The following is a 24,067-nucleotide window of genomic DNA, read 5'->3' as shown; positions in this document are numbered from 1 at the left end:
GAACAAAATGCAAGTGTCTTTGATCTCATTCCAGGCAGAATGCTAAGAGTAGATGTCACTCTGCGTGGTCTTGATTTCTCTTTTTTTTTTATGTATATGCCCCTAATATTGGGACAGAGCACACTTTTTTCTTTGATAAACTTAATACAGCTTTGGGCAATGTCCAACAGGGCAGAATTATTGTCTTGGCTGGTGATTTTAATTGTACGCTAGATCATACATTGGATAGGAATCATGAGGAACCCCATAGTTCGTCAGCAAATGTTTTAAGAAAAGTGATTATTTATCATGATTTTGTGGATGTTTGGAGGGAAGATTTTCCTAATATCAAACAATATACATGGATCAAAGTTAATTCTAACATGGTCTCTGCAGCAAGGCTTGATAGAATTTACATACAAAGAAGTGTTAGAGAAAAGTTTTTTAAGTGCTGTATTACACCGACCCCTTTGTCAGATCATCACTATACATCTGTTAATGTCACTTCATCACAGAGCACTTTTAAATGTCCCTATTGGCGTTTTTCTAATAGGCTGTTGCAAGATCACAACTTTGTGCACTCTTTTACATTGTTTTGGGAGATGTTGAGAGAGAGAAAAGCCCAGTATAAGTCTCATAGCCAGTGGTGGGATATAAGTAAAGTGCAAGTGAAACTTTTTTGCTTGAAGTACTCTGCACATAACAAATCTGTTCTTGAAAACAAAATGAGACAACTTGAACAAGAAATTTTGCAGTTGAAAATCGAAGAGCATGATGAGAATATTGCTGGTGATCTAGAAATAAGGAAAACACTTCTTCAGAACTTACTAGAAGAGAGAGCTAAAGAGACCCTAATTCGTGCAAGGTTTACACGTTTCAACTGTATGGACGCTCCAACATCATTCTTTTTTAATTTGGAGAAGAAAGTTGTTAACAGAAAAACTTTAAGTCGTCTGAAACTTCCAGAAGGGGGTGAAACAATTGATGAACATGAAATAGCTACTCATGCGCTACGTTTTTGAACATCTTTACACAGCAGAACCCTGCGATGAAGAAACATCAGAAAAACTGCTTCAGGATTTACCTCAGTTGACAAGAAATGATAAGCGTTCACTTGATAAACCATTGCGATTGGACGAATTGACTACGGCGATTAAAGATTTGTCTTCAGGCAAGGCCCCTGGCTTGGATGGCTTAACTACCGAATTTTATAGGAAGTTTTGGCCAGTTATTGGCGATGACCTGTTCTTAGTTTTTTTGGAGTGTCTTAAGAGAGGTACTCTTCCTGTCAGTTTACGGAGAGCAGTGATTACTTTGCTACCCAAGAAGGGTGATCTTGCGGACATTAAAAATTGGCGCCCCGTCTCTCTGCTCGGTGTAGACTACAAGATACTGTCCAAAGCATTAACCAATAGATTGAAGCTCTACATATCAACAATTATCCATCCTGATCAGTCATATTGCATCCCAAAACGAACTATATTTGACAATCTGTTTTTAGTTCGTGACTTGATTGCATATGCAAAAGAAAATAAGTTGAATGTGGGATTTTTATCTTTGGACCAGGAAAAAGCCTTCGATCGAGTGGATCATGGGTTTCTTTTTCAATGTTTCGAAGCCTTTGGATTTGGATTCTCATTTGTTTCCTATCTTAAATTGTTGTACACGGATATATATAGTGTTTTAAAAATTAATAGCTTGCTCACAAGACCTTTTGCGGTAAGCAGAGGCATACGGCAAGGATGCAGTATGTCAGGCATTTTATATGCTATTGTCATTGAACCTTTGCTAACTGCACTGAGACAACACCTTCATGGGATTTCTATAGTGGAGCCTTCCTCCTCAGAGACTGTTACCACCAAACTCAGTGCTTACGCAGATGATGTCACTGTAATAATCAGATCAGATGATGATGTACACAATTTAGAAGCAGCTCTGAAGATGTATCAAAAAGCTTCCTCAGCCAGAATCAACTGGGCTAAAAGCACTTCCTTCTTATTAGGCCAATGGGAGGTAGAAGGCATTCCAAAGCTTCCTCAGCACTGCCCTTGGAGTTCGGAGGGGTTTAAAGTGCTGGGGGTTTTTCTCGGTACAGAACAATATATGGAGAAAAACTGGGAAGGCTTATTTGAAAAGGTGGCTGGTCGTTTGAATAGATGGAGATGGACTCTCCCTCAATTGTCTTATAGAGGGAGGGTCCTTGTTGTTAATAATCTTGCAGCATCTATGCTATGGCATCGTTTGACTGTTATAAATCCCCCAAAGGATTTTTTACAAAGGCTACAAAAGGTTTTTGTTGATTTCTTTTGGGGTGGCTTCCATTGGTTGCCTTCTGGAATTGTATACTTGCCTGTAAATGAAGGAGGGCAAGGACTGATCGAACTGTCAGCCAAAGTGAGAGCCATGAGATTAAAATCTGCACAGAGACTGCTTTATTCCATGGATTTTATTCCGTGGGTGTCTTTTGGGCTAGCCTTGTTAAGATCTTTGTTTGGGGTTGGGCTTGATAAACAGTTATTTTTGATGTCATCCTTTAACAAAAATGTTATATCTGGTGGTAATTTTTATGCCTCTGTTTTAAATACCTGGAATGTGTTTAAGTTGTCTAGGTCTGAAAATGATCATTATGGCTTAGACGAACCCTTATTTTTTAACCCCTTTCTAGGAAATATTTGCATGTCTAATTACATAGTAAAGATGTGCATGGAAAAAGGTCTCACTAAAGTGGGACATTTGATTAACCCAGCCACAAATGAATGGAGATCAGTAAAATAAATTTCTAGTCAAGTTGAAATGAGATCTGTGAGGGTGGTGGAGCAGTTGATTTTTGGTCTAAAAGCTGCTCTTCCTCCTCCTCTCTTTCAGTTGGTCAATAATTCTTTGGAGAGTGAGCCTGTACAGGTAGCCTTTCCTGAGTTAACTGTATCACCTGAAGTTTGTCCCGAAGTGTTTCAGGAAGGAAAGTTGTTGAATTTTGAAAGACTTAAATGTCTACCTTTTCAAACAGCAGACAAGAAAAGTATTTACCAAGTCTGTGTAAAAACAGCATACTTTAATGATTTATGTGACAGACGGGAGACTAAATGGAGAGAAAGACTGTCAGTTGTTGATAATATTTCTCCTTCCTGGAGACTTTTTTACAAAAGCCCCCTTCCAAAACGCTCAGGTGATTTACAGTGGAGAATATTACACTGTGTGTTAGCCACTAATGTTTTTGTCTCAAAATTCAACTCAACTGTATTGCCTTTTTGTAATTTTTGCAATAGGCCTGATACCGTGTTCCATGTTTTTAATGATTGTCCACGATTAGAGCCACTTTTTGCATTGTTGGAAGGGATCTTGGTAGGGTTGGGCTTTGTTTTTAACAAAATGATTTTTATTTATGGATACAAGTATTCCAAAGCAAACAAAGAGCGTTGTACTTTTGCCAATTTCATAATTGGTCAGGCAAAATTGGCTATTTGGAAGACTTGTAGGCTTTCTAATGAAGCACGAACAGTTAATGTTTTGAAAATGTTCAAATCATTGGTTGAAGCGCGAATAAGGGTAGAATACTTATTTTTCAAAACTACAGACAATATGGTTGAATTTACATATAAATGGTGTGCAAATAGTGGCTTGTTTGCAGTTGGTGATGATGATTCTTTGATATTTGTTTGGTAATTTTTTGTGAGCAATTTTTGTATTACTGTGTAGAATGTGTAATTTAACTGATTAAAGATATATTTAAACCCCTCTCTCTCTCTCTCTCTCTCTCTCTCTCTCTCTCGTTGCTCTGTGTGTGTGTGTGTGTGTGTGTGTGTGTGTGCGTGCGTGCGTGCGTGCGTGCGTGCGTGTGTGCGTGTGAATGATTACCTTGATATTAGTTAATTACAGATTCCTAGTACATTTATTTCGTACGTTTGATTTCAACTGTAACATTTTCAGCATTAAATGCTAATGATACTCATCACCTGATAAATGGCTATTAAGAGTACTGCATTACTACAGTAAAAGTTTGATTTTTAGTGTGTTTGCGCCCCCCAAAATTTTTTTAGCACCAGCCGCCACTGATCACATCCATAGGAATTATTTTTAACCGAAGGAGACGAGTATTATCCAAACATTATTTGCAAGGAAAGCCTCTTATATTTGGGAGCAGACATGTATTGAGGTGTTTCTGGGAGGGTTTAGTACATACCACGTCATCTTCAAATAATAACTCGTGACAACCCCCCCCCCCTCATAGGACCAGCTTCTAGATGCTCCTAAACAATACAATGTCCAGGTGGGTGGTGGAGTGGAGGTGGAAAAGGGTGCGGAAAGCCAGGGTGGAGCTGTGGGAATGGGTGGTGCTGGTGGAGGCCATCTTGGCCAGTTTAGTTAGACTAAAGTCAAGTATAAAAACGTGTTTTTTTAACTTTTCACTGAACCATAAACCATCTCTTACATAAAAACTAGTGACACTTTATTCTAATATTTACCTTTTGATGATGATTATAAACAGAAACTCTCTATAAAGACCGTAGCTGTCATTAATACAGACAAGGCAAAATTGTTGTATTTACTGTTGTATGGTAGATTACTGTTTTTTATTTTTTTTTTACATAGGACTTAGTTACTCTTAGTGTTATAAATGGTTATAACACAAAACTCATGACTGCCTATAAGTCAGTCATTGAATAAAGTTGATTCTCCACAGATACACATAGAAATCCGTATATTTGGCATGCATTGATTTGGAGAAAAATAAAACAAAAAGTTCTTAACAGGTATATATGGAAACACTGTTGTCTGTTACAGTGACTTCACAAAATTTAATTTACAACAAAACAGCATTAATAAAATAAGAGCTTAAACCTCTATGACATTTTATTAAGAAATATCTAAGTAGTAAAAGTTTTTATCAGTTCTTATTCTGTGAAAAATCTTTAAAAAATCTAAATATTCAGATGCAAAGGATTGTGGGAATTTCTTACAACAAATAAAGTTAATTCACTTGAATGTTTTAATTTAATGGATTTTAGAAGTTATAAACTCAGATTTTTGACTTGAATGCCCTTGAAAGTTTTTGATTAAACTTTACTACATTATTTTAGGACTATGTGCAGTGACTATAAAACAGATAAATAATACAAGAAAATATATAATACTTACTATTCCCACACAGTTCATTTTGTGCATGAATTAATGTCATAATACATGATGTCATTCAGCCTACCGGTTTTTGGAAATTACTGTGAAATACAAAAAGGAATAAAAAGAAATATATTGTATGACCGATAATGTCTTGTTGTTGCCAAATAAAATGGATATTTAGTCACAGTGTGAGGAAACACACAGTCGATGTTCACGAAGTTGCAGAAGTTTTTATGTTGGAAAACTAAACTTAGAAGCATAAGGGGGCAGTGGTTGCGTGTGTTCATTACTCACTGATTCTAATGTGCATGGATGGGTTAAATGCTGAGGACAAATACCAAGTATGGTTAGAGATGCACTAATATAACATTTAGAAATTTGATTACTTAGAATGACATTTACCAATACTGATAGATACTGAGAGTTTTGCTTTTTATGCACCAATATTACATTTTTTTCCACCGATATCGCCAATTATTCAGACAGATATCTACCGATACGGATAGTTTGGTGGTTATATTAACTTGCATTAACTGAATTCTGAAGATTATTTTCTGAATGTTATTTATTAATATAATGACCATTAATATTGAACATTAAGATAGTGATGTTTGTTTACATTTTCTATACACCGAGCTTAATTTAATTTTTTTTCTTTTTTCTTTTGATTGACAGGATAAATCGGCCATGGTTATCAGCTGTTTTTAAACGATAAAATGTGAAAATAGCTTTTATACTAATTATTTGCACCAATATATGCACTCACTTAAAGGATTATTAGAAACACCATACTAATACTGTGTTTGACCCCCTTTCACCTTTAGAACTGCCTTAATTCTACCTGGCATTGATTCAATAAGCTGCTGAAAGCAGGATAGCATCTTGCATTCGATTGAGATTTGTGGGATGCACATCCAGGGCCAAAGCTCCCGTTCCACCACATCCTAAAGATGCTCCATTGGGTTGAGATCAGTTGACTGTGGGGGCCATTTTAGTACAGTGAACTCATTGTCAAAAAAACAGTTTGAAATGATTCAAGCTTTGTGACATGGTGCATTGTCCTGCTGGAAGTAGCCATCGGAGGATGGGTACATGGTGGTCATAAAGGGATGGACATGGTCAGAAACAATGCTCAGGTAGGCCATGGCATTTAAATGATGCCTAATTTGCACTAAGGGGCCTAAAGTGTGCCAAGAAAACATCCCCCACACCATTACACCACCACCAGCAGCCTGCAGAGTGGTAACAAGGCATGATGGATCCATGTTCTCATTCTGTTTACACCAAATTCTGACTCTACCATCTGAATGTTTCAACAGAAATCGAGACTCATCAGATAAGGCAACATTTTTCCAGTCTTCAACTGTCTGTAATGAATTTTCTGTACATATATTTGTTCTATGTAACCGAATAAACAAACATTCACATTTACCAATGCTTTGCTGCAAACCGCGGTTGTAACGAGTGGTTATTTCAGTCAAAGTTGCTTTTCTATCAGCTTGAATCAGTCGGCCCATTCTCCTCTGACCCCTAGCATCAACAAGGCATTTTCGCCCACAGAAATGCCGCATACTGGATGTTTTTCCCTTTTCACACCATTCTTTGTAAACCCTAGAAATGGTTGTGCGTGAAAATCCTAGTAACTGAGCAGATTGTGAAATACTCAGACCTGCCCGACTGGCACCAACAACCATGCCACCATCAAAATTGCTTAAATCACCTTTCTTTCCCATTCTGACATTCAGTTTGGAGTTCAGGAGATTTTTTTGACTAGTATCACACCCCTAAATGTATAGAAGCAACTGCCATGTGATTGGTAATTGCATTAATAAGAAATTGAACAGGTGTTACTAATAATCCTTTAGGTGAGTGTATATTGGTGCAACTCGTTGTTTCAAATGATTCTGTTGTCCTAATAATAATTATAAAAGTCATAAAAATCATAAAAGTGGAGAGCTAATGGTTTCTTTTCCCTTTTTGATTGACATAATACAATCTGTACTGATCAACAGATGTCCAATCGTGGAACCAAATTTGCTTTTATCTGCCAATACTGATTATACACTGTTTCATCGGATGCACATGCGTTGTCACATTTACGCATCTGGGCAGAACTTAACTTGCGGTCTCTGTTTATAACGGTCTGGCTTGTGGCTGAGCTGAAATCTGGAACAAATACTTAATTGAAAACAACTAATGTTTTGGTTTACTAAAGACGAGGGGAAATGGCGATCATGGATCATAGCTATATGAGGGAGGTTTGGCAGGCGATCTGTAAGATTGTATACATAATATAGTAAAAATGTTACACATTAAAGGTGCATTGATTGTGTAACTTTTAAAAGGATCTCTTGACAGAAATGCATTATAATATACATAACTATATTATCAGTGCTGTATAAAGACCTTACATAAAGAACTGTATTGTTTTATTACCTAAAAATGAGCCATCCCCATGGGTCCCCTTACATGGAAGTCCGGTCATGTTTCAGTAGCCCTAAACAGACAAACTGTTATACAGAGCATGTTTCGTCCTTATGTTTTCTCACACCAAAAGATGTTTGTCCTGTTTCGGCTACCATATGCATTTTTAAATTGAGGGATAAAAAGTTCGCAATCTCACCACTAGATGCCGCTAGAATTTACACACACCATTTTTAATGGTTGTTACTCCTGAAACCGTTTATAGGCCGATACATCGGTGCATCCGTATAGTTACAATACTTGACCTTCACTTCGTTTCACTTCATATATTATTACTGGCTAAATGCAATTTTTTAAACAGTAAACGTTGTTTCACCGCAGCAAATATCTTACAACAGCACTACCAACATCATTAAAAAGACAGCAAATCAAAACACCTCCAGTAATGAAGTCAAACAGAATTAGATTCAGACTGTCTAGTTGATGACTTTCACACTCAGATTGATAAACTTTATTAAACTTGCACAAATGACAAAACCAAGAAGCTGATGTAAGAGATCATGAACCTTGCTTTACTTTTATCTACAGCTAATTTAGAGAAATAAAAATTAGATTAGAAAGCAGTATTTACATGGCAAACTCTTTGATGCTGAACTGCGAGATTATTTAAAGCAGCCACGTGCAGTCAAATGGACACTGCTTTGTATCCAATCATGACTGTCTATATGCAAATAAATGATTTGCAAACATGCAAGTAATAACGTTAACCGGTTTTTATAATGGGATGGAAATAACATTAAACTTAGATGTGTTAATTCCATAAAATAAGGCATTATGTTGTTTCATGTGTGTTCAAAGGCTTCCCTCCTGTGGCAAGTAATGGTACTGCATATTTGTATTTAGTCCCTCTTCTCTTTCTGTACCTCAGCTGATAAGGGTCGACATTTATTGATCCGGACCATGTGACATCACTGTGTTTTGTCACTTATTATAATGGGAGGGGTCGACAAGATGGTGCCGGAGATTCAGGAGTTTTAAGTTTATCTGGGTAGACTTTGGCCATTACTCCTTCAAGATGTTTAGGTAGACTATTTATCAAATGCTTAAACTGTTGGAATGCTCGAACACTGTAGTGAACTGTCACATGAGGTTTGTCGGTTTGAGTCTTACGACCAGCAATTTACAGCTGTGGTGTCCTTGAGCAAAGCACCTTATCCCCAATTGCTCCCCAGGTGCTGCAATAATAGCTGCCGACAGTTACTTTACTAACCGAATGCTCTCTGCACGTACAATACTTTGCTTTAAATCCACTTAATCCCAGACTCAGGCAATTCACAAATGCAGATGTGTTGGCAGAATTTACTAAACGCTGCGTTGAAGTCCTCAAAGTGCAGAACTTGTGTCCCTTGTGAGTATGCGGACCTGAATACAACACAAATGTGGGAGCCACATGCATCTTAAATTTTGAATTCTGACTTTAATCCTTTGCATTGTTTCTAGTTGCATGTTTTGCAACTGTTGACTATGTCTTGTTCAATGAAGTGTATTTTTTTTTACAAGTGGTGCTTTTTGACCCAAAAAGTTGCATGCACTTAGAGGGTTTTGTAGCGAAAGACGGTCAAATTTGTTAAATAACAATGAAATGGCTGAAGGGACATTTGTGAAAATAAGGCATTTTATTTACCGACTTGTAGGTGATATACAGAGCCAATGATTAGTGATGATAAATGAAGACCAGAGGTCAGAGATGATATTCATAGAAGAAATTTTACTGAAGAGATTTTTTTTGCAGTTCACTCAGCAGAATTCATCCGCAACCCTCAACAATGAGTTCCTAGGACGATCTTCTCACACATACTCAATACAGAAGTATTTGTACTTTAACAAATAAAATTAAACTATGTCATTATGTCAAACTTCGTGATGTTGAATGATTAAGCTATAGATAAACTTAGAAAACGTCCACACATGGATGTCAAGTTCAGAGCACACCTAGAATTTCGTACAGAAAGTTATATTTAAGGACTATGACAAGAAGTAATTGTTTTATTTGTGATTTTAACAAAGAGAAACAAGCATATTGTGAACTAGAACATAGAAAGTTTTTAGTGAACAATTATACATTATATAAATAACATTACTTTATAAGCATAAATAATTTATTCAAATCACTTTAATTTCTGGGACAATAAATATTAATAAGTATCTGATTTCAAAATCATTGAAAATTATATACAGAAATGAAAAGGAGCCAGATATCAGGAATCCACTACTTCAGACTAACAGAAATTTTACGTTCACTCAATTTCTGTCTCCAAAGTGTTACCTGAATTATAGTTTTTTTGTTGGCCCAAATTTGACTCAAATATAAAAAAGTATGTTTGCTCAATTAGCTTTATAGTTCATTCAACTAAAATGTTTTAATCAGTTGAATCTTTAAAAACTTACAGCAAAGACTCTGTCAATTAAAATTTAAGTATTTACTCAATGTATTATGTGTTTCTTCAATTAATATTTATTATTTGCGAATTTTTAATAAAAAAAATTTAAATTATTCATCAAATAATTTATGCTGGTGTTGTTAACAAATTATTAACTTCAGTCACATTAAAACAAAAGCTTTTAATTCACTTATTCACTTATCACACAGACTGAACATACAGAATTACAGTAAGTCTTCTCTAAACAGAGGGCATAAAACAGCCTAAAAAGCACTCCAAAGTCAGTCAGAACATCTGCAGGGTCATTATGAGAACTTCTGCCCGTACAAGAGGAGACATGTATCCCTCATGGTCTGCCTCTCACATCATCTCCGGTCTGGACAGAGGAATATAAATACACACACACACATATATAAATAATACATGTTTAATATAATAAAGCTTGACGGTGAAAGACTTTATTCCCTAAAATAACGTTAACGTTAGGCCAAATTTCCCTCAGACATCACACGTAATTGAATTAAACACTATTGGGAGGTTTTCTCTGACAGGGCTTATCACTGACTAAAATACTGACATCTCTTAACATATGAGTGCTATTGTTGTTTTGTCTCAAAATGCATGCCAGAATTGTATTTTATAAGGTTTGTTTGCAAAAATGTCCCAATTATAATTAAGACCGAGTCCTAAACCCTGTCCGGTAAACCAACCCTATATCCAGGTTATCATAACTAAAATACCTCCACGCTATCTTTATTAACCGACCGCATATTTAAACTTAAAGCACATACATTCACGCCTGAACAACTCTTACAATTACATTTTGTAACCAAATAAACAGTAATATTATGAGCATTTTGTTGTCAGGAAACATAGCTGTCATAAGTCCACATATTTACCAGATTTGTTTTAATTAGTTCAGTCAACACAAGCCATTCTGAATGTTGACTGAATTTGAAAATAACCATTCATTTAATGTTTTAAACAAAGATTTATGTAGACTTAAAATAATATGTCTTCTCAACTAGCTCAAACAAGAAAATTGGTTTAACTTATATATTTTTGCCCGTCCAACATTTCATTAATTGGGTTTTTTACAGTGCATTGCCAGCTTTAAAATGTTGTTTTGGAACAAGCAAAAGAGCCGTTGGATGAGACGCGTAAGAAATAGTCCTACTCACAATAGCGATTTAGGTACAAAAAACGGACAAATCCCTTTTAATATCATGTGATCGATGTCTTGAGGTGTGGTAACCGTAGTATAAGCAGAATAATTGACTCCGGGACGTTAAATTATTGAAAAATAATGCACACCCGATGTGTACACATACTTCATGTGTCTTTAAAATGATTTTTGTTGTTAAAGAAATTCTTATCACAGGAAACATCTTTAAGGCTACATGTGCTGTCCAGTACTTAAAGGAACGTTTTAGGAGATAATATTATCACCTACAGGGGGACTTTAACTTGTAACACATTGACCTGAATCTACTGTAATTGTCTTATCATAATTTACAGTTGTGTGTGATGAACTCACCATTGACAAACAGTGGCTTTGTGTTACTGTACTCTGTGTGATAGACTGGATCTCCTCTCTCTGCTCTGCACATATAAACTCCTGTGTGCTTCACAGTCACTGAACTCACTGTGTAGATGCCTTTAGATCCTCCACTGCTGTTTGACACCAACTGGTAACCATCTTAATTCACAGTAAAAAGTCAAAATATGCCAGTGTTACCCATTATGTTGTAAAGAAAGAAAAATGATCACAAAATGTGTCCTTGATTGTGTTGCAGGTTGTCCAACAGCATACTTTATTAATTAATAAATACACAAATAAGCAAGCTTTATTTAAACTCAGTGATTATATACAATTGATCAGTTTTTTCTGCATGCCACATGTCAACAAAATTAAGTCACAAAAAATAACAAATGTTGCGTACTACAGTAGGTATATTGCGCTAATGGAATGGTAACTGCTGATTGGATGACACCTGTCAAATTTGGTGATCATTCTGCAGTTCAAAAATATCCAAGTTTTAAAGAGACCCAACAGAAAACTGTATACCCAGGTCAAAAAGACGTAGTATTTAATGTATTAAAAATATACTTAAAATACAAATAGTATGTTTATAATACATTTGTATTTCCAACATACTTATTTGAAGTGTATTAAAAATACGTTAAATTGCATTTAAACGTATTTTTTAAAAGTATACTAGAAGTACACTGGTAATAAATATATACTTAAGTACATTTTTAAGAAATATGCTAAACTTAAGAATATTTTAAATGTATTTATATTAAGTGTACTAGAAGTACATTGGTAATAAATATATACTTAATTACATTTTTAAGAAATATGCTAAACTTAAGAATATTTTTAATGTATTTATATTAAGTGTACTAGAAGTACATTGGTAATAAATATATACTTAATTACATTTTAAAGAAATATGCTAAACTTAAGAATATTTTTAATGTATTTGTATTAAGTGTACTAGAAGTACATTGGTAATAAATATATGCTTTATTACATTTTTAAGAAATATGCTAAACTTAAGAATATTTTTATGTATTTATATTAAGTGTACTAGAAGTATGCTGGTAATAAATATATGCATAATTACACTTTTAAGAAATATGCTAAACACAAATGTACTTCTAGTGAAGTTTTAGTATATTTGGATAAAACATACTTTTTTCAAAACATGATTCATTAATTGTAATAAGCTAACATTGAACTTTCCTCAAGCATTTCAACATTATATCATTCCGATTGCATAATAAACTATTTTTTCAAAGATTTGCTTAAAATCTTACGTTTGCTAGTGTTTAATTTCAAACAACACACGTGACTAAACCTGATTGGTTGTTGTCATAGTATAACACGTCACGGTGCTATTTGAAACTTGTTCAGTTTAGTTCAGTTGTTCACGGTGCATGGGGTTGCTTGCATTAAACGTATAAACTGTTAAATTAGATGGCGACTCTGCATTAAACTTATTTATTTAATTAATCGGCGATCATATTTCACCAGAGGACTAAGATAAAACAACTCGATTTAAAATATGAGCAGTTTTAGTGGATCTGACGTTGAGGGAAAAAGTATTTCGCTTTTTGTTTGGAGATGAACGAGACAACACGAGGGTAAGTGATGACAGATTTTCACATTTCTTTATTTAGTTAACTATTAAATAATTAAAACATTACATTACATTTAACCCAGCTGCTTTATGTAACGTTATGTCTGTGTTGTGTGTGGTAATTTAAACATCTTTATTTTCTGACTAACGTTAGGCATTTCTCTTAAGCATTTCAGAAATCATTAAAACCTTTCATTTTTTTTTAGCACAGCGACATAAATATGACCAACCAGATCCCAAGTAGACAGGAACAAATGAAGATATAGCGCATAGAAAGACTTATTCTTGGTGGTAAGTTTGTTGTTGCTATTTGATTTCACGTTTAAGTTTTTCTAATGTTTCTCTTGCAACGCTAACGTTAGTTTAAAATGAATGTTTGAGCTGTCTTACCTGAAAATACCATGATATGACCATATGGTTATTATAACTCCAGTAATGTTCAATGGCTAATGTTTATATCAGTTCAATCTTGACAACCTTATTGTCTTTTTGTATATTTTTAAATGTATTTCTAATTACATACTGTATGGACACAAAAATGACATTGTAAGAAGGGATACTTTTATGAGAGATTGTAAAACTGCCGAGGCTGGGTTTGATTATATTATATTGTCTTAAATATATTGTACTCGGGGTAAATAATTCTTAAAACGAAAACAAATCATTAATCATCATTTACCTGCATGTTGTTTTTCAGATCAACTGCTATTGACATTTTTGAATCGGGACAAATGTGGAGTGATTCGGAAGAAAAACGTTTGCAACACATCCATTCCAGGTGGCTAATTTCTGTCCTTTTGAATTATTCTTGTAAAAACCGTTTTTTTATTGTAAAGCTGTAAGGGACTTGGCCTAGTCATCCTTGCATATACCATTTGGCAGGGCACCAGACTAACTTTTTTTACTAGGAGCACAGTGGCCCCCTACTGAAAATTTTAGGGGTGCAACCAGAAAATTAAGGGGCACACACGGTAAAACAACATGCTAACCAAATATTCACATGTCTACTAATTTATACTGTATTACTAATAAATACTTAAATTATAGATTCAGAAAGTACAATGTGCTGTTTCAAATTCAGTGTCATATCACAAAAAAAAGGTCAAATTTGCTGGTCGCACATGTGGGACCGGATGTAAAATTCAGTGGCACACTCTCAAATTTAGGTGGCAAAATGGAGCCCTGTTTGGCATCATTTCTGATTTCCTTAAATCTCCTTAAACAGAGGTGAACCTTAAGTTTGCAAGACCACAATAGACAAACAATGGAAAATGATCTAGGTTCAAATAAAACACAATTATCAATGTAAAACATATCCTGTAATACACACAGGTTGCTTTATTTCATGAGCCTGTTCTAATCCTATCTTCATTCCCACTTTTAGACTGCTCTGACAGATAAAACTGACACACTTGATGAGGACACAGTCAAAGCTTTAAAAGGTAAACTGAGAAGTTAACAAAACTTCCATACATGCATATCTATGCCAATTTATTTTAAACATGGATAGCCAAATGTTCATTCATTATTGGTTAATTGGTATATTCTGTTTCCTTTTCACAGACCGTGTGATAAAGCAGTCTTCAATTACTACGGTGTCTGAATTGCAAGAAGTGACCCTCCACTTAAACATGTGACATCTAAACTGTTTTGTGTTTTAGTTCAGCTTTTTATAGGGTTATTTTAAGTTGGTTAAAGGCGGAGTGCACTATTTTTGAAAGCCAATGTTAACATTTGAAATTACCTAAACAAACATGCCTCTACCCCAATAGAATTTGGACCTTCTTTTGATAGTCACCACACACATACGCAACCCCGGCAAGGATGTCAGTTAGTAGACACGCCCCTTACTGCTGGTTGGCTACAAGTGTGTTTTGGTAGTCGGCCCAATTTCCTTTTCCAAAGCGTTTTTCAAACATTGTGCACTCCGTCTTTAAATTGCACTTAAACATTTTTTTTTTCATTAACTTTTTATGCAGAGAATTACATTATGATTATTATATAATCATTGCTTATGGATATTTAGTGATTGCATATTCATAGTGTACTTTTCATTAATACATTTAATGTTAATGTTGTACAATTTGATAGAAGTAGCTCTGTAATTGCATTTCTCTGATATTTGTTTTATATGTTTCTCTTTGGTCAAGAGATTATGTATGTCTCTGTGCTTGATTAATTTACTTTAGGTATTTTTGTAATGTACACAACACAATATGAAGTATATTAAATTGTTCTGTATTCAAAATCTGTGTATGTGTCTTAATATTTAATGATTTTAATATAACATTTTAAATATTAAAAACAGCTTTATAATAAAATAGTAGTGTAATGCTAATACATTTCTATTAATGTAATGCTAGTATATTTCTAATATGCTGAAGTACTATTAAAGTGTTCTTAAAGCACAGTTAAATTAAGCTTTAAATGTATTTTAACTGTATTTTTAAGTGTATGAGAAGTGCATTTCAAATGAATTTTAAAGAAGTACACTTAAATTGCACTAAATATATTTGAAGTTGTTCCAATTTAACACAATTTCAATATATTAAATATAATGCAAATAGATTAAAATTGACTTTAAATATATCTTGAAATGCATTTAATATATTTGAAGTGGGTTCAATATAATACATTTAATATGCATTTAGTATAGTAGCTTTTAAATATATTAAGTATGTCCCAAAAAATACTATTTAAATATATTTCTTTTTCACCTGGGTAGACATTGCAGGCACAGATCATGTTAACCAGACATTTTCTTTCTTTTTGACATTACATTGAGGGTGCTTTTTTGTAAATGTGATGCTCACTCATATCCAGTTGGTGGCAAATGTCCATAATTTACTCATCTGCTTCACATGGTGTTGTAAGGTGAGTCATGATAAATGCAACCTCTGATTGCAGGTATTATTATAGATTAGCTAGCGATGGTTTAGCTGGTGTACAAAATTACCCCAAATAAAATTAGTATAAAGCAGAAGTGTTGTCCAATCAGCAGTAACAATTCAATTCAACGCAATGTACCTACCTTTTCCAGTTCTTAGATTTGTCATTTTTTATTGTGTCCGAAACCACTCCCTTGTGTTTTCCCCAAGGAATTCACTATTCCACAATTGAGTCTACTATATGAAAAGAGGCACATGAAAATGTGTAAGCTATTGTGGACACTGAGGTAAATACCTTGCGCAACGTTGCCAGACATACGATAATTCCCAAATTTGACACTCTAGCTGTGGATCCTATGTCTACATGAGTCAGAGTTTGATATACAGTTGTTACATTTTATGTAATGTTTTATGTAATGTTTATGTATACAATGCCTATATAGTAACTTTTTCATGTTTGTATTCAGTTATGTTTTTTAATAATAAAAAAAAAAAGGTGAATGCGTGTTAAGCATGTCTTCTCAGCCAATCAGGGTGGAAAGACTCTATTTTGTTTTTAGATTTGCATTTGTGTTTTTAATTTGTTGTTTTGCACTTCTCGGCCACAGTAAGATAGACATCTTTAAAATTGTTTGGTAAATAAAAAAACATTTACGAACAAAAATTTAACCTGGCATCAAATGTACCATAACCTTGTTTCTTAAAAGCGGAGTCCATGATGTTTGAAAGCCAATGTTGATATTTGAAATCACCTAAACAAACACGCCCCTACCCCAATAGAATCTGGACCTTCTTTTGATAGACCCACCCCACACATACGCAACCCGGCAAGTATGTCGGTTAGTAGACACGCCCCTTACTGCTGATTGGCTATAAGTGTGTTTTGGTAGTTGGCCCGTCTCCTTTTCCAAAGCGTTTTTCAAACATCGTGGACTCCGCCTTTAAGCTCAAGTGACGCTATAAAGCCCTTTTTTGAGACTGCTAAAGTGGCCATACTCAGCAGAAGAAAGACTGTATCTTATTTGACCTTGACACATGACTTCTGTGATGTTGATTCAATCATATTCAATTATGTTTTTGCTTATAAACCAGATGATGTATATATCAGACATTACCTGGGGAGTGACTCTGTACAGTGAACCAGCTGAATGTCCAGCCTGTAGATGAATTTATAACTTCACACCTCAGAGTCACTGAATCTCCTTCAGTCAACCACTGCTGTGGAGAAACACTTAAAACTGGCTTGGGTTTATCTGAAAGTGATCAATCTCTCATGAATAACATGTTACACTTCATCTCTTCACACTAATAATGATGAACAAACATATAAACTCACCTGATGATACAGTCAGTGTAACAGCATCACTCATCTCAGTGTTTTGTTCACGTATCTTTCCTCTACAGGTGTATTTACCACTGTCAGTGGGTTGAATGTTGTTGATTTTACACTCTTGTGTGTTGCATTGTGTGATTATATTTCTGTTATTTGTCTTCTTTACAGTCCAGCTGTATGTCCACTCAGTGTCTCCTGTATCCTGTATGTCACATCTCAGAGTAACAGTTTCTCCTCTGAACAGCTGTTTGTCAGGATCAACACTCACTACAGGTTTAGGACTCTCTGTACAAACACAATGTATTACACAAAAAATTATTAATGGGAATACAATCTATATTCCTTTAATGCCCACCTGCTGACTCAATGCTTATGTAGTGTAAGCAAGAAAGCCAAATAACCCTTTTTGGTTTCCGCCATTGGGCCAATGGATGGTTTTCCCTTTATACTATTTGCTTATTTATTTTAGTTTTATAAATCTCCATTCACCCATCGTAGTAAAGATTCAGCTACACACAAGATCATCAAGACTTTTAGATTACAATTAGATTGCTTCAGAACAAGGTTTTCATGGACTCACATTACATATGACGTCTACCATGACTGAAATCCATGGCATCTTAAATGTCATGTTGTCTCTCACCTGTAACATTTATCCACAGTCCATCACTGTAGTCTGTGTAATAGTCTGGTTTTCCTCTTCCAGCTCTACACCAGTACTGACCTCCATCTGAAACTTTAACACTGTGGATTGTGTAAGAGTTTGTTGCTGTTGTCGTCTTCTCAGTGTTTTGTGTGTTGTTGTACCAGTAAAACTTCCATTCAGTAGACCAATGATCAATGTGACACTTCAGAGTCACTGTGTTACCTGTCAGTACAGATCCTTCAGTATTTGATGTGAGTTTAGGTTTTGATCCTGTAAGAGAATAAAACACATTCAGATCCTGATGCCTTTATTACAGTCACATTACAGGCTAGTTACATGAAATTATAAAACTGAATGATTAATGAAATAAAACAATAGATTTCTGGTTCTACTAAAACAATGTTTGTGATAATCAACACACATGAAATGCTTCTGTCTTTATTTCCTTACTTTACAGTAACATTGATATTGAACTCACCCTTCACAGTTAGGTAAGCAGCGGAGCTTGATTGTAAAGTTTGTGGTCGTCCGTGTATCCCTGTACTACATCTGAACTCATCCTGATCAGATTCAGTAACTCCTCTGATAGTGAGAGAGTCTCTGTTTAAAGTGTAACGCCCAGAATTAAACACTTTAGTTGTGTTTTTATACCACAGATATCTCCAGTTTAATGATCTGTACTGATCCTCTATCTCACACTTCAGAGTGACTGTCTCTCCAGTGAACACAGATCTGTCTGGTGTTACTCTCACTGTAGCTCTGGGCAAAGCTGAGGAAAGAAGAAAATAAGGTTTAAAAACTCAAATCACAGACTTTTTACAGATCACATTTAAATAAATAAATGTAATATTTTGGTCCTTTTAAAACAGTGACGTGATTTTTCTTTCAATTAACACACACATGAGATGTCTTTATTTCTCTATTTTACATACATTAATACTGAACTCACTCTTCACTGTGAGATAAACAGCAGAGCTTGATAGTGAAGTTTGTGGTCGTCCGTGTATCTCTGCACTACAGCTGAACTCATCCTGATCAGATTCAGTAACTCCAGTGATAGTGAGAGAGTCGCTGTTTACAGTGTAATTCTCAAAGTTTAACACTTCAGTTGTGTCTTTATACCACTGATATGTCCAGTTTAATGATCTGTACTGATCCTCTATCTCACACTTCAGAGTGACTGTCTCTCCAGTGAACACAGATCTGTCTGGTGTTACTCTCACTGTAATTTTGGGTAAAGCTGTAATAAAATATAATAAAATAATGCAATTAAATGAAGTTTTCAATAATGTTTTTTGTAACCCTTTCAGCTGTGTAGTCCAGCTATAAAATTACAGAGTGACAAGCAATAGCAAATTAATTTTATCTGACAGTACAGCATTATGGTCATACTGTGTTGATATAATTATTATGATTGACGATGAATACAGCTAAACAGACTCACCTGATACTGTCAGTGTAACTGTATTACTGATGTGTGAGTATCGTGATCCTCTGGTGTCTTTTCCTCTACAGGTGTATTTACCTGCGTCAGACTCAGTAACAGATCTGATTATATAATACTGGAGTTTATTCTGCTGGATGATTGAATCTTTATACCATCTGTACTGCCAGCTGCTGACTCCTCCTCCATTGATGACACATGTGAGATTGACAGTTTCTCCTTTGAATACATGATCAGCAGGCCAAACAGACACTTGAAGTGCTGGTCTTTCTGTACAATGACAAACAATTTACACTGAAATTATTTTCATTGATTTGCGTTTTCTATATGAACTCTGAACGCAAAACAAACATGCTGTATCACATTACAGGTTTTATCATCAACAATTGTAACTACTCCTGATTCAGTGTTTAATGGTGATATGTTTTTGTGATCTCAGAGCACAATGGTCAGAGAAACTAAACGAGAAAAATGTGAGAAGAAAATTACAACTTAAATTATGTTTAATCATGAAAATCGTCTAAATTATCCTGCTAGTCCCCCTGTGGTAAAAATCAAGTTTTATTGTTGTTTATGTGCTATGTTGTGTTTTTAGAAACTCAATATGCCATGCAGAAGCACCATTTACCCAGCAAACACGTTTATGTGAGGCCCACATGGTTTACACATGGGTTACAGTACTACAGAGTGGGCATGGGCTCAAAGTTGCCATCTTATCTGGGGCCCATTCAGGTGACCCAGTTAGGACCCACATGGGTGGTCCCAGGTGGGCTTCCCATGTGGTTCCTAGTTGGGTTAATAGGAAATGTGCAGTGGTGGGCTATCAGGGCCTTCTCTGCTTACCCTGTCAAAATAAAAAATATATTTCATAATTAATTTATCACAATTATAATTAATGTGTCTAAAAATTACCTTTACTTTTTCAACAATTACTTTTTTAGTACTTTACGATTATATTTCCAGAAAAAATATGGTTCCCTTTCGAGGGAACTCGCGCTGCGTCGCCATAGAGACGCTTTGGGAACGCCTACAGCGTGACAGCGTCTGATGGTGCGTTCCAGGCAGGTTTTTAAACCCGTGAGTTACGACTTCAAAACCACCACTCACGACCCTATGCGTTCCAGGCAGCCTGTAACTCGTGTTTTTACAACCTTCTACCGGTGAAAGTGCACTGGAACGGCAGTCAAACCCGTGACTTCCCACCCGTGAACTCGTACTAGATCGATGTACTCCCAGTTCAAAGTCGTGAGTCGTGGTTTTGAAGTCGTGAGTTACGGGTTACAGGTTGCCTGGAACGCAGCATGAGTATGTATATCAAATCCGACCAATGGTTGGGCATGACGTCATAGACGGAAGCCAGAGAGCATAAATACGGCAGAAAGGAACGCCCACTTTTTCTTTTAAAGCCTCAGCAGCTATCTGTGTGTATGTGTGTGAGTATCAAGAGTGTTTGAATAGCTTAAAAACTGTGTGACTACATAGTTTAACTGTGTGGCTGATAAAGAAGGAAAATAAGAAATTAGAAAGTTTAGGAGCTGAGAACGCTCACGCCGCTCTTGAGGGCGCGGTGTGACGTGTGTTGATTATGATAACTTACCTTTCAAAATGCTCCGTTGTTCCTCCTCTGGGTGTGGAAGCCTGCACTGCAGTTACTTCCCCTCAGGCAGAGGGACGCGATCTCGTGTAATCTCCCCCCGAGGGGGTTGATATATTCGAGTACAGGGCAGTGAGGACGCACAGCTATCCTTCCTCATCCATATAATGATTTAATCAAGCTCAGTATACGAGGCATGTCGAAGTTTAATCCGAATGGCGGAAGGGCGTACGCACAATAAGCTGCCAGAGCCCTTTAAACATGCTAACACTCAGCCACACACCACTCGGGCTGTGTGTCGTTGTTTTGATGAGTCAAGACAATGATCGCGTTTCTCGTGGCTTAAGTCCTGCGTCCACTGAGGTGGTGTAGTGTACATTGACTGTGAAAGCTCTGCCTCGGGAGGGTTTGGAAGCACGCATTGCGGTCACTCCAACCGGAACGGGAGCCCTATGCAATGTTTTACCTCTGAGGAGATATATGTTGTAAACACAGCCCTTCTCTTCACCGACCGGTTCAAAGATCCACGTCCGCTAAGGCGGTGTGCACTTACCCTTGCTATCGGGAGGGACTCGGGAGCCCGCATGCCGGTTTCTCCCGCCCCGATCGGTAGCCCGTGCTTTACTGTTTGACTGTGTCAGACGATGTTCGTGTGTCTTTCGGTTCGAGGCCCGCCTCGACCGGTCTTATTAAATGAGAAGTTGATTGAGGTTGTTTCTCGTAACTGCTAGTTTTAATATGTATGAACCAGCAGATAAAAAAAAGAAACTATATCATCCAGCAAATTAGATGAGAGTTTTCTTACAAAATAAGGGCAATCTCAACACCAGAGGCTTCCTTTCTTTCCTGATCTCCATTATTATGCAAGTCATGGGAAAGACCATCTGACCATGTTTACACAAGCACTTCAGCTAGCTTTTAAACACAATAGGCTATATTTAGAGGATGTTTTTTATGTTGCCATGAGTGGCTTCCCTAAAGCCTCCAACATTGTCAAATATATGTATAAAGCCCTATCAGGGTATGCCCTCCTGGGGAGTGTGGTTTTTATCCGCCATTTACGGGTCCTCACACTTCTCTATACCCTCCTGTATTAACTGTGAACACTCTGCCTCTCGTAGTACAGAGCACAGTAAATCAGGTTCCCTTGGTAAATATTATGATAGCATGGAAAAACATTCCAAACTTATCTCAATGGGTGTTATGCACAGAAAATAGCTACATTCCTAATTTTAGAGCAGGAATTGGAATTCCTTTTATTCAAAGGCTACACATTACCGTCACAAAATTATGGTTCATGATGTTGACCGTCACTCACATTAATCTCAAATCAGATCCGAGGACTGGTTTTTGTTAATGGATTTTTCCTGCTCTCTCAGGTTTGCCTTTGGGGGCATGGCATACCAATATCAGCCTTCCCTTCGGCCTAGCTCTATCCCTTCACACATTTACAAAATGTGTAAATGCTTCCCTGGCGCCATTGCATCTTTAGGGAATTTGCATACTATTTATATTGAAGATTGGCTAATATTAGCACAGTCAGCACAGATGGCAGCACAGCATCGAGATGTTGTGTTTGCACATCTAGATACCTAGCGTTGAGACTGAACACCAGAAAAAAGTATGTTAGTCCCAACACAGGTGATCACATTTTGGGGATAATATGGAACTCAACGATGATGCAGGCACAGATGTCTCCTGCTCGTGTCATGTCCATTTTTCACATAAGTGAATGAGTTGAAGCTAGGTCAATCGCACACCAAGTGGTGGTTTTAAAATCAGGGTTTTTCCTCAAGGGGCAACCCTTTTTGCATGTTCAGGGTTACGCGCACATGTCTTCGTACTCTAGAACAGTGGTTCTTAACGTTATTCCTGGAAGCCCACTGCCCTGCACATTTTGTATGTCTCTTTTGTCTGACAGACTCAGTTCAGTTCATGGAGATCTCTTCTAATGAGCTGATGATTTGAATCAGGTGTGTTAAATAAGGGAGACATACAAAATGTGCAGGGCAGTGGGCCTCCAGGAATAACGTTAAGAACCACTGCTCTAGAATATGTAAAGATTTCGGGTTTCTGTCTCAAAGCCCGAGGTGAGGTGTGGTCTGATGCTGCATGATATTGACAGATGCATCTCTCTCTTAAGCTGAGGATCAGCTATGGAAGGCCATTAGGGAAAAAAATGTCCAATCAGTTAAAACGCCAGGAAAAGTGTGCTTCTCCAGTACAGAGGACCTCTTTTCTGGGTGTAGTATGGATTTCTACGATAGCAGGCACGGTTGTCTCCTGCTCGTATAGAATCCATCCTTCAACCATGGGGTTCCTTGAGGGGCAACCCGTTTCTCATGATCAAGGTCACACGCCGATGCTTTGTGCCTTAGTATTATGGAAGAAACAATGGTTCCTTTCGGCCAGTGTTGGCCTTTTTACCATGTTCAGGGTTACGCGCGCATGTCTTCGTGCCCTAAGAATATGGAAAAATGCTGGGTTTCTGTCTAAGGCCCGGGGGTGAGGTGCGGACTGTTGTCGCATGACATTAATGACAGATGCATTTCTGTTAAGTTGAGGATCGGCTATGGAAAGCCAAAAGGACAAAAATGTCCAATCAGCTAAACGCCAGGAAAAGTGTGCTTCTCCAGTACAGAAGACCTCCTTTCTGGGCGTAGTATGGATTTCAACGACTGCAGGCACGGTTGTCTCCTGCTCGTATAGAATCCATCCTTTAACCATGGGGTTCCCTGAGGGGCAACCTGTTTTGCATAATTAAGGTCACACGCGAATGCTTTGTGCCTTAGTATTATGGCAGAAACTATGGTTCCTTTCTCAAAAAGGTCAGTGTTGGCTTTTTCACATGTTCAGGGTTACACGCATATGTCTTCATGCCCTAAGAATATGGGAAAAAAATTTGGGTATTTGTTTACAGGCCCCAAGTTAGGTGCGGTCTGTCGACGCATAACATTAATTACAGACGCATCCCTTTCTAGCTGTGATCAGTTATGGAAAGCAAAAAGAGACAAAAATGTCCCATCAACTAAACACCAGGAAAAGTATGCTTCT

General features: G+C 36.6%; 1 protein-coding gene and 2 long non-coding RNA genes across 4 annotated transcripts; 1 reads left to right on the top strand and 2 right to left on the bottom strand.

Moving 5' to 3' along the window:
- Window positions 1-9,360: 9,360 nt before the first annotated feature.
- Window positions 9,361-17,250, bottom strand: LOC135734073 (uncharacterized). The gene is made up of 3 exons (XR_010527123.2): window positions 17,112-17,250; window positions 11,500-11,661; window positions 9,361-10,338 (listed from the first exon to the last, which is right to left on the bottom strand). It is a non-coding gene; the product is annotated as an uncharacterized lncRNA (long non-coding RNA).
- Window positions 12,894-14,785, top strand: LOC135734074 (uncharacterized). Of its 2 annotated transcripts, XR_012336288.1 has the most exons (4): window positions 12,894-13,112; window positions 13,315-13,399; window positions 13,806-14,550; window positions 14,672-14,785. It is a non-coding gene; the product is annotated as an uncharacterized lncRNA (long non-coding RNA). The 2 variants fall into 2 exon arrangements; XR_010527124.2 differs by having other exon boundaries at window positions 13,806-14,772.
- A 38-nt stretch (window positions 17,251-17,288) lies between the features above and the next one.
- On the bottom strand, window positions 17,289-18,877 carry LOC141281890 (high affinity immunoglobulin gamma Fc receptor I-like). The gene is made up of 4 exons (XM_073813720.1): window positions 18,874-18,877; window positions 18,454-18,744; window positions 17,973-18,245; window positions 17,289-17,614 (listed from the first exon to the last, which is right to left on the bottom strand). The coding sequence occupies exons 1-4, from the start codon at window positions 18,875-18,877 to the stop codon at window positions 17,289-17,291; spliced, it is 894 nt and encodes a 297-aa protein (XP_073669821.1).
- Window positions 18,878-24,067: the final 5,190 nt, after the last annotated feature.

This window comes from Paramisgurnus dabryanus, chromosome 3 (assembly GCF_030506205.2).
Source record: "Paramisgurnus dabryanus chromosome 3, PD_genome_1.1, whole genome shotgun sequence".
NCBI lineage: Eukaryota > Metazoa > Chordata > Actinopteri > Cypriniformes > Cobitidae > Paramisgurnus > Paramisgurnus dabryanus.
Note: the sequence above shows the minus strand (reverse complement) of the source record. Positions and strands in the feature narration are given on the sequence as shown.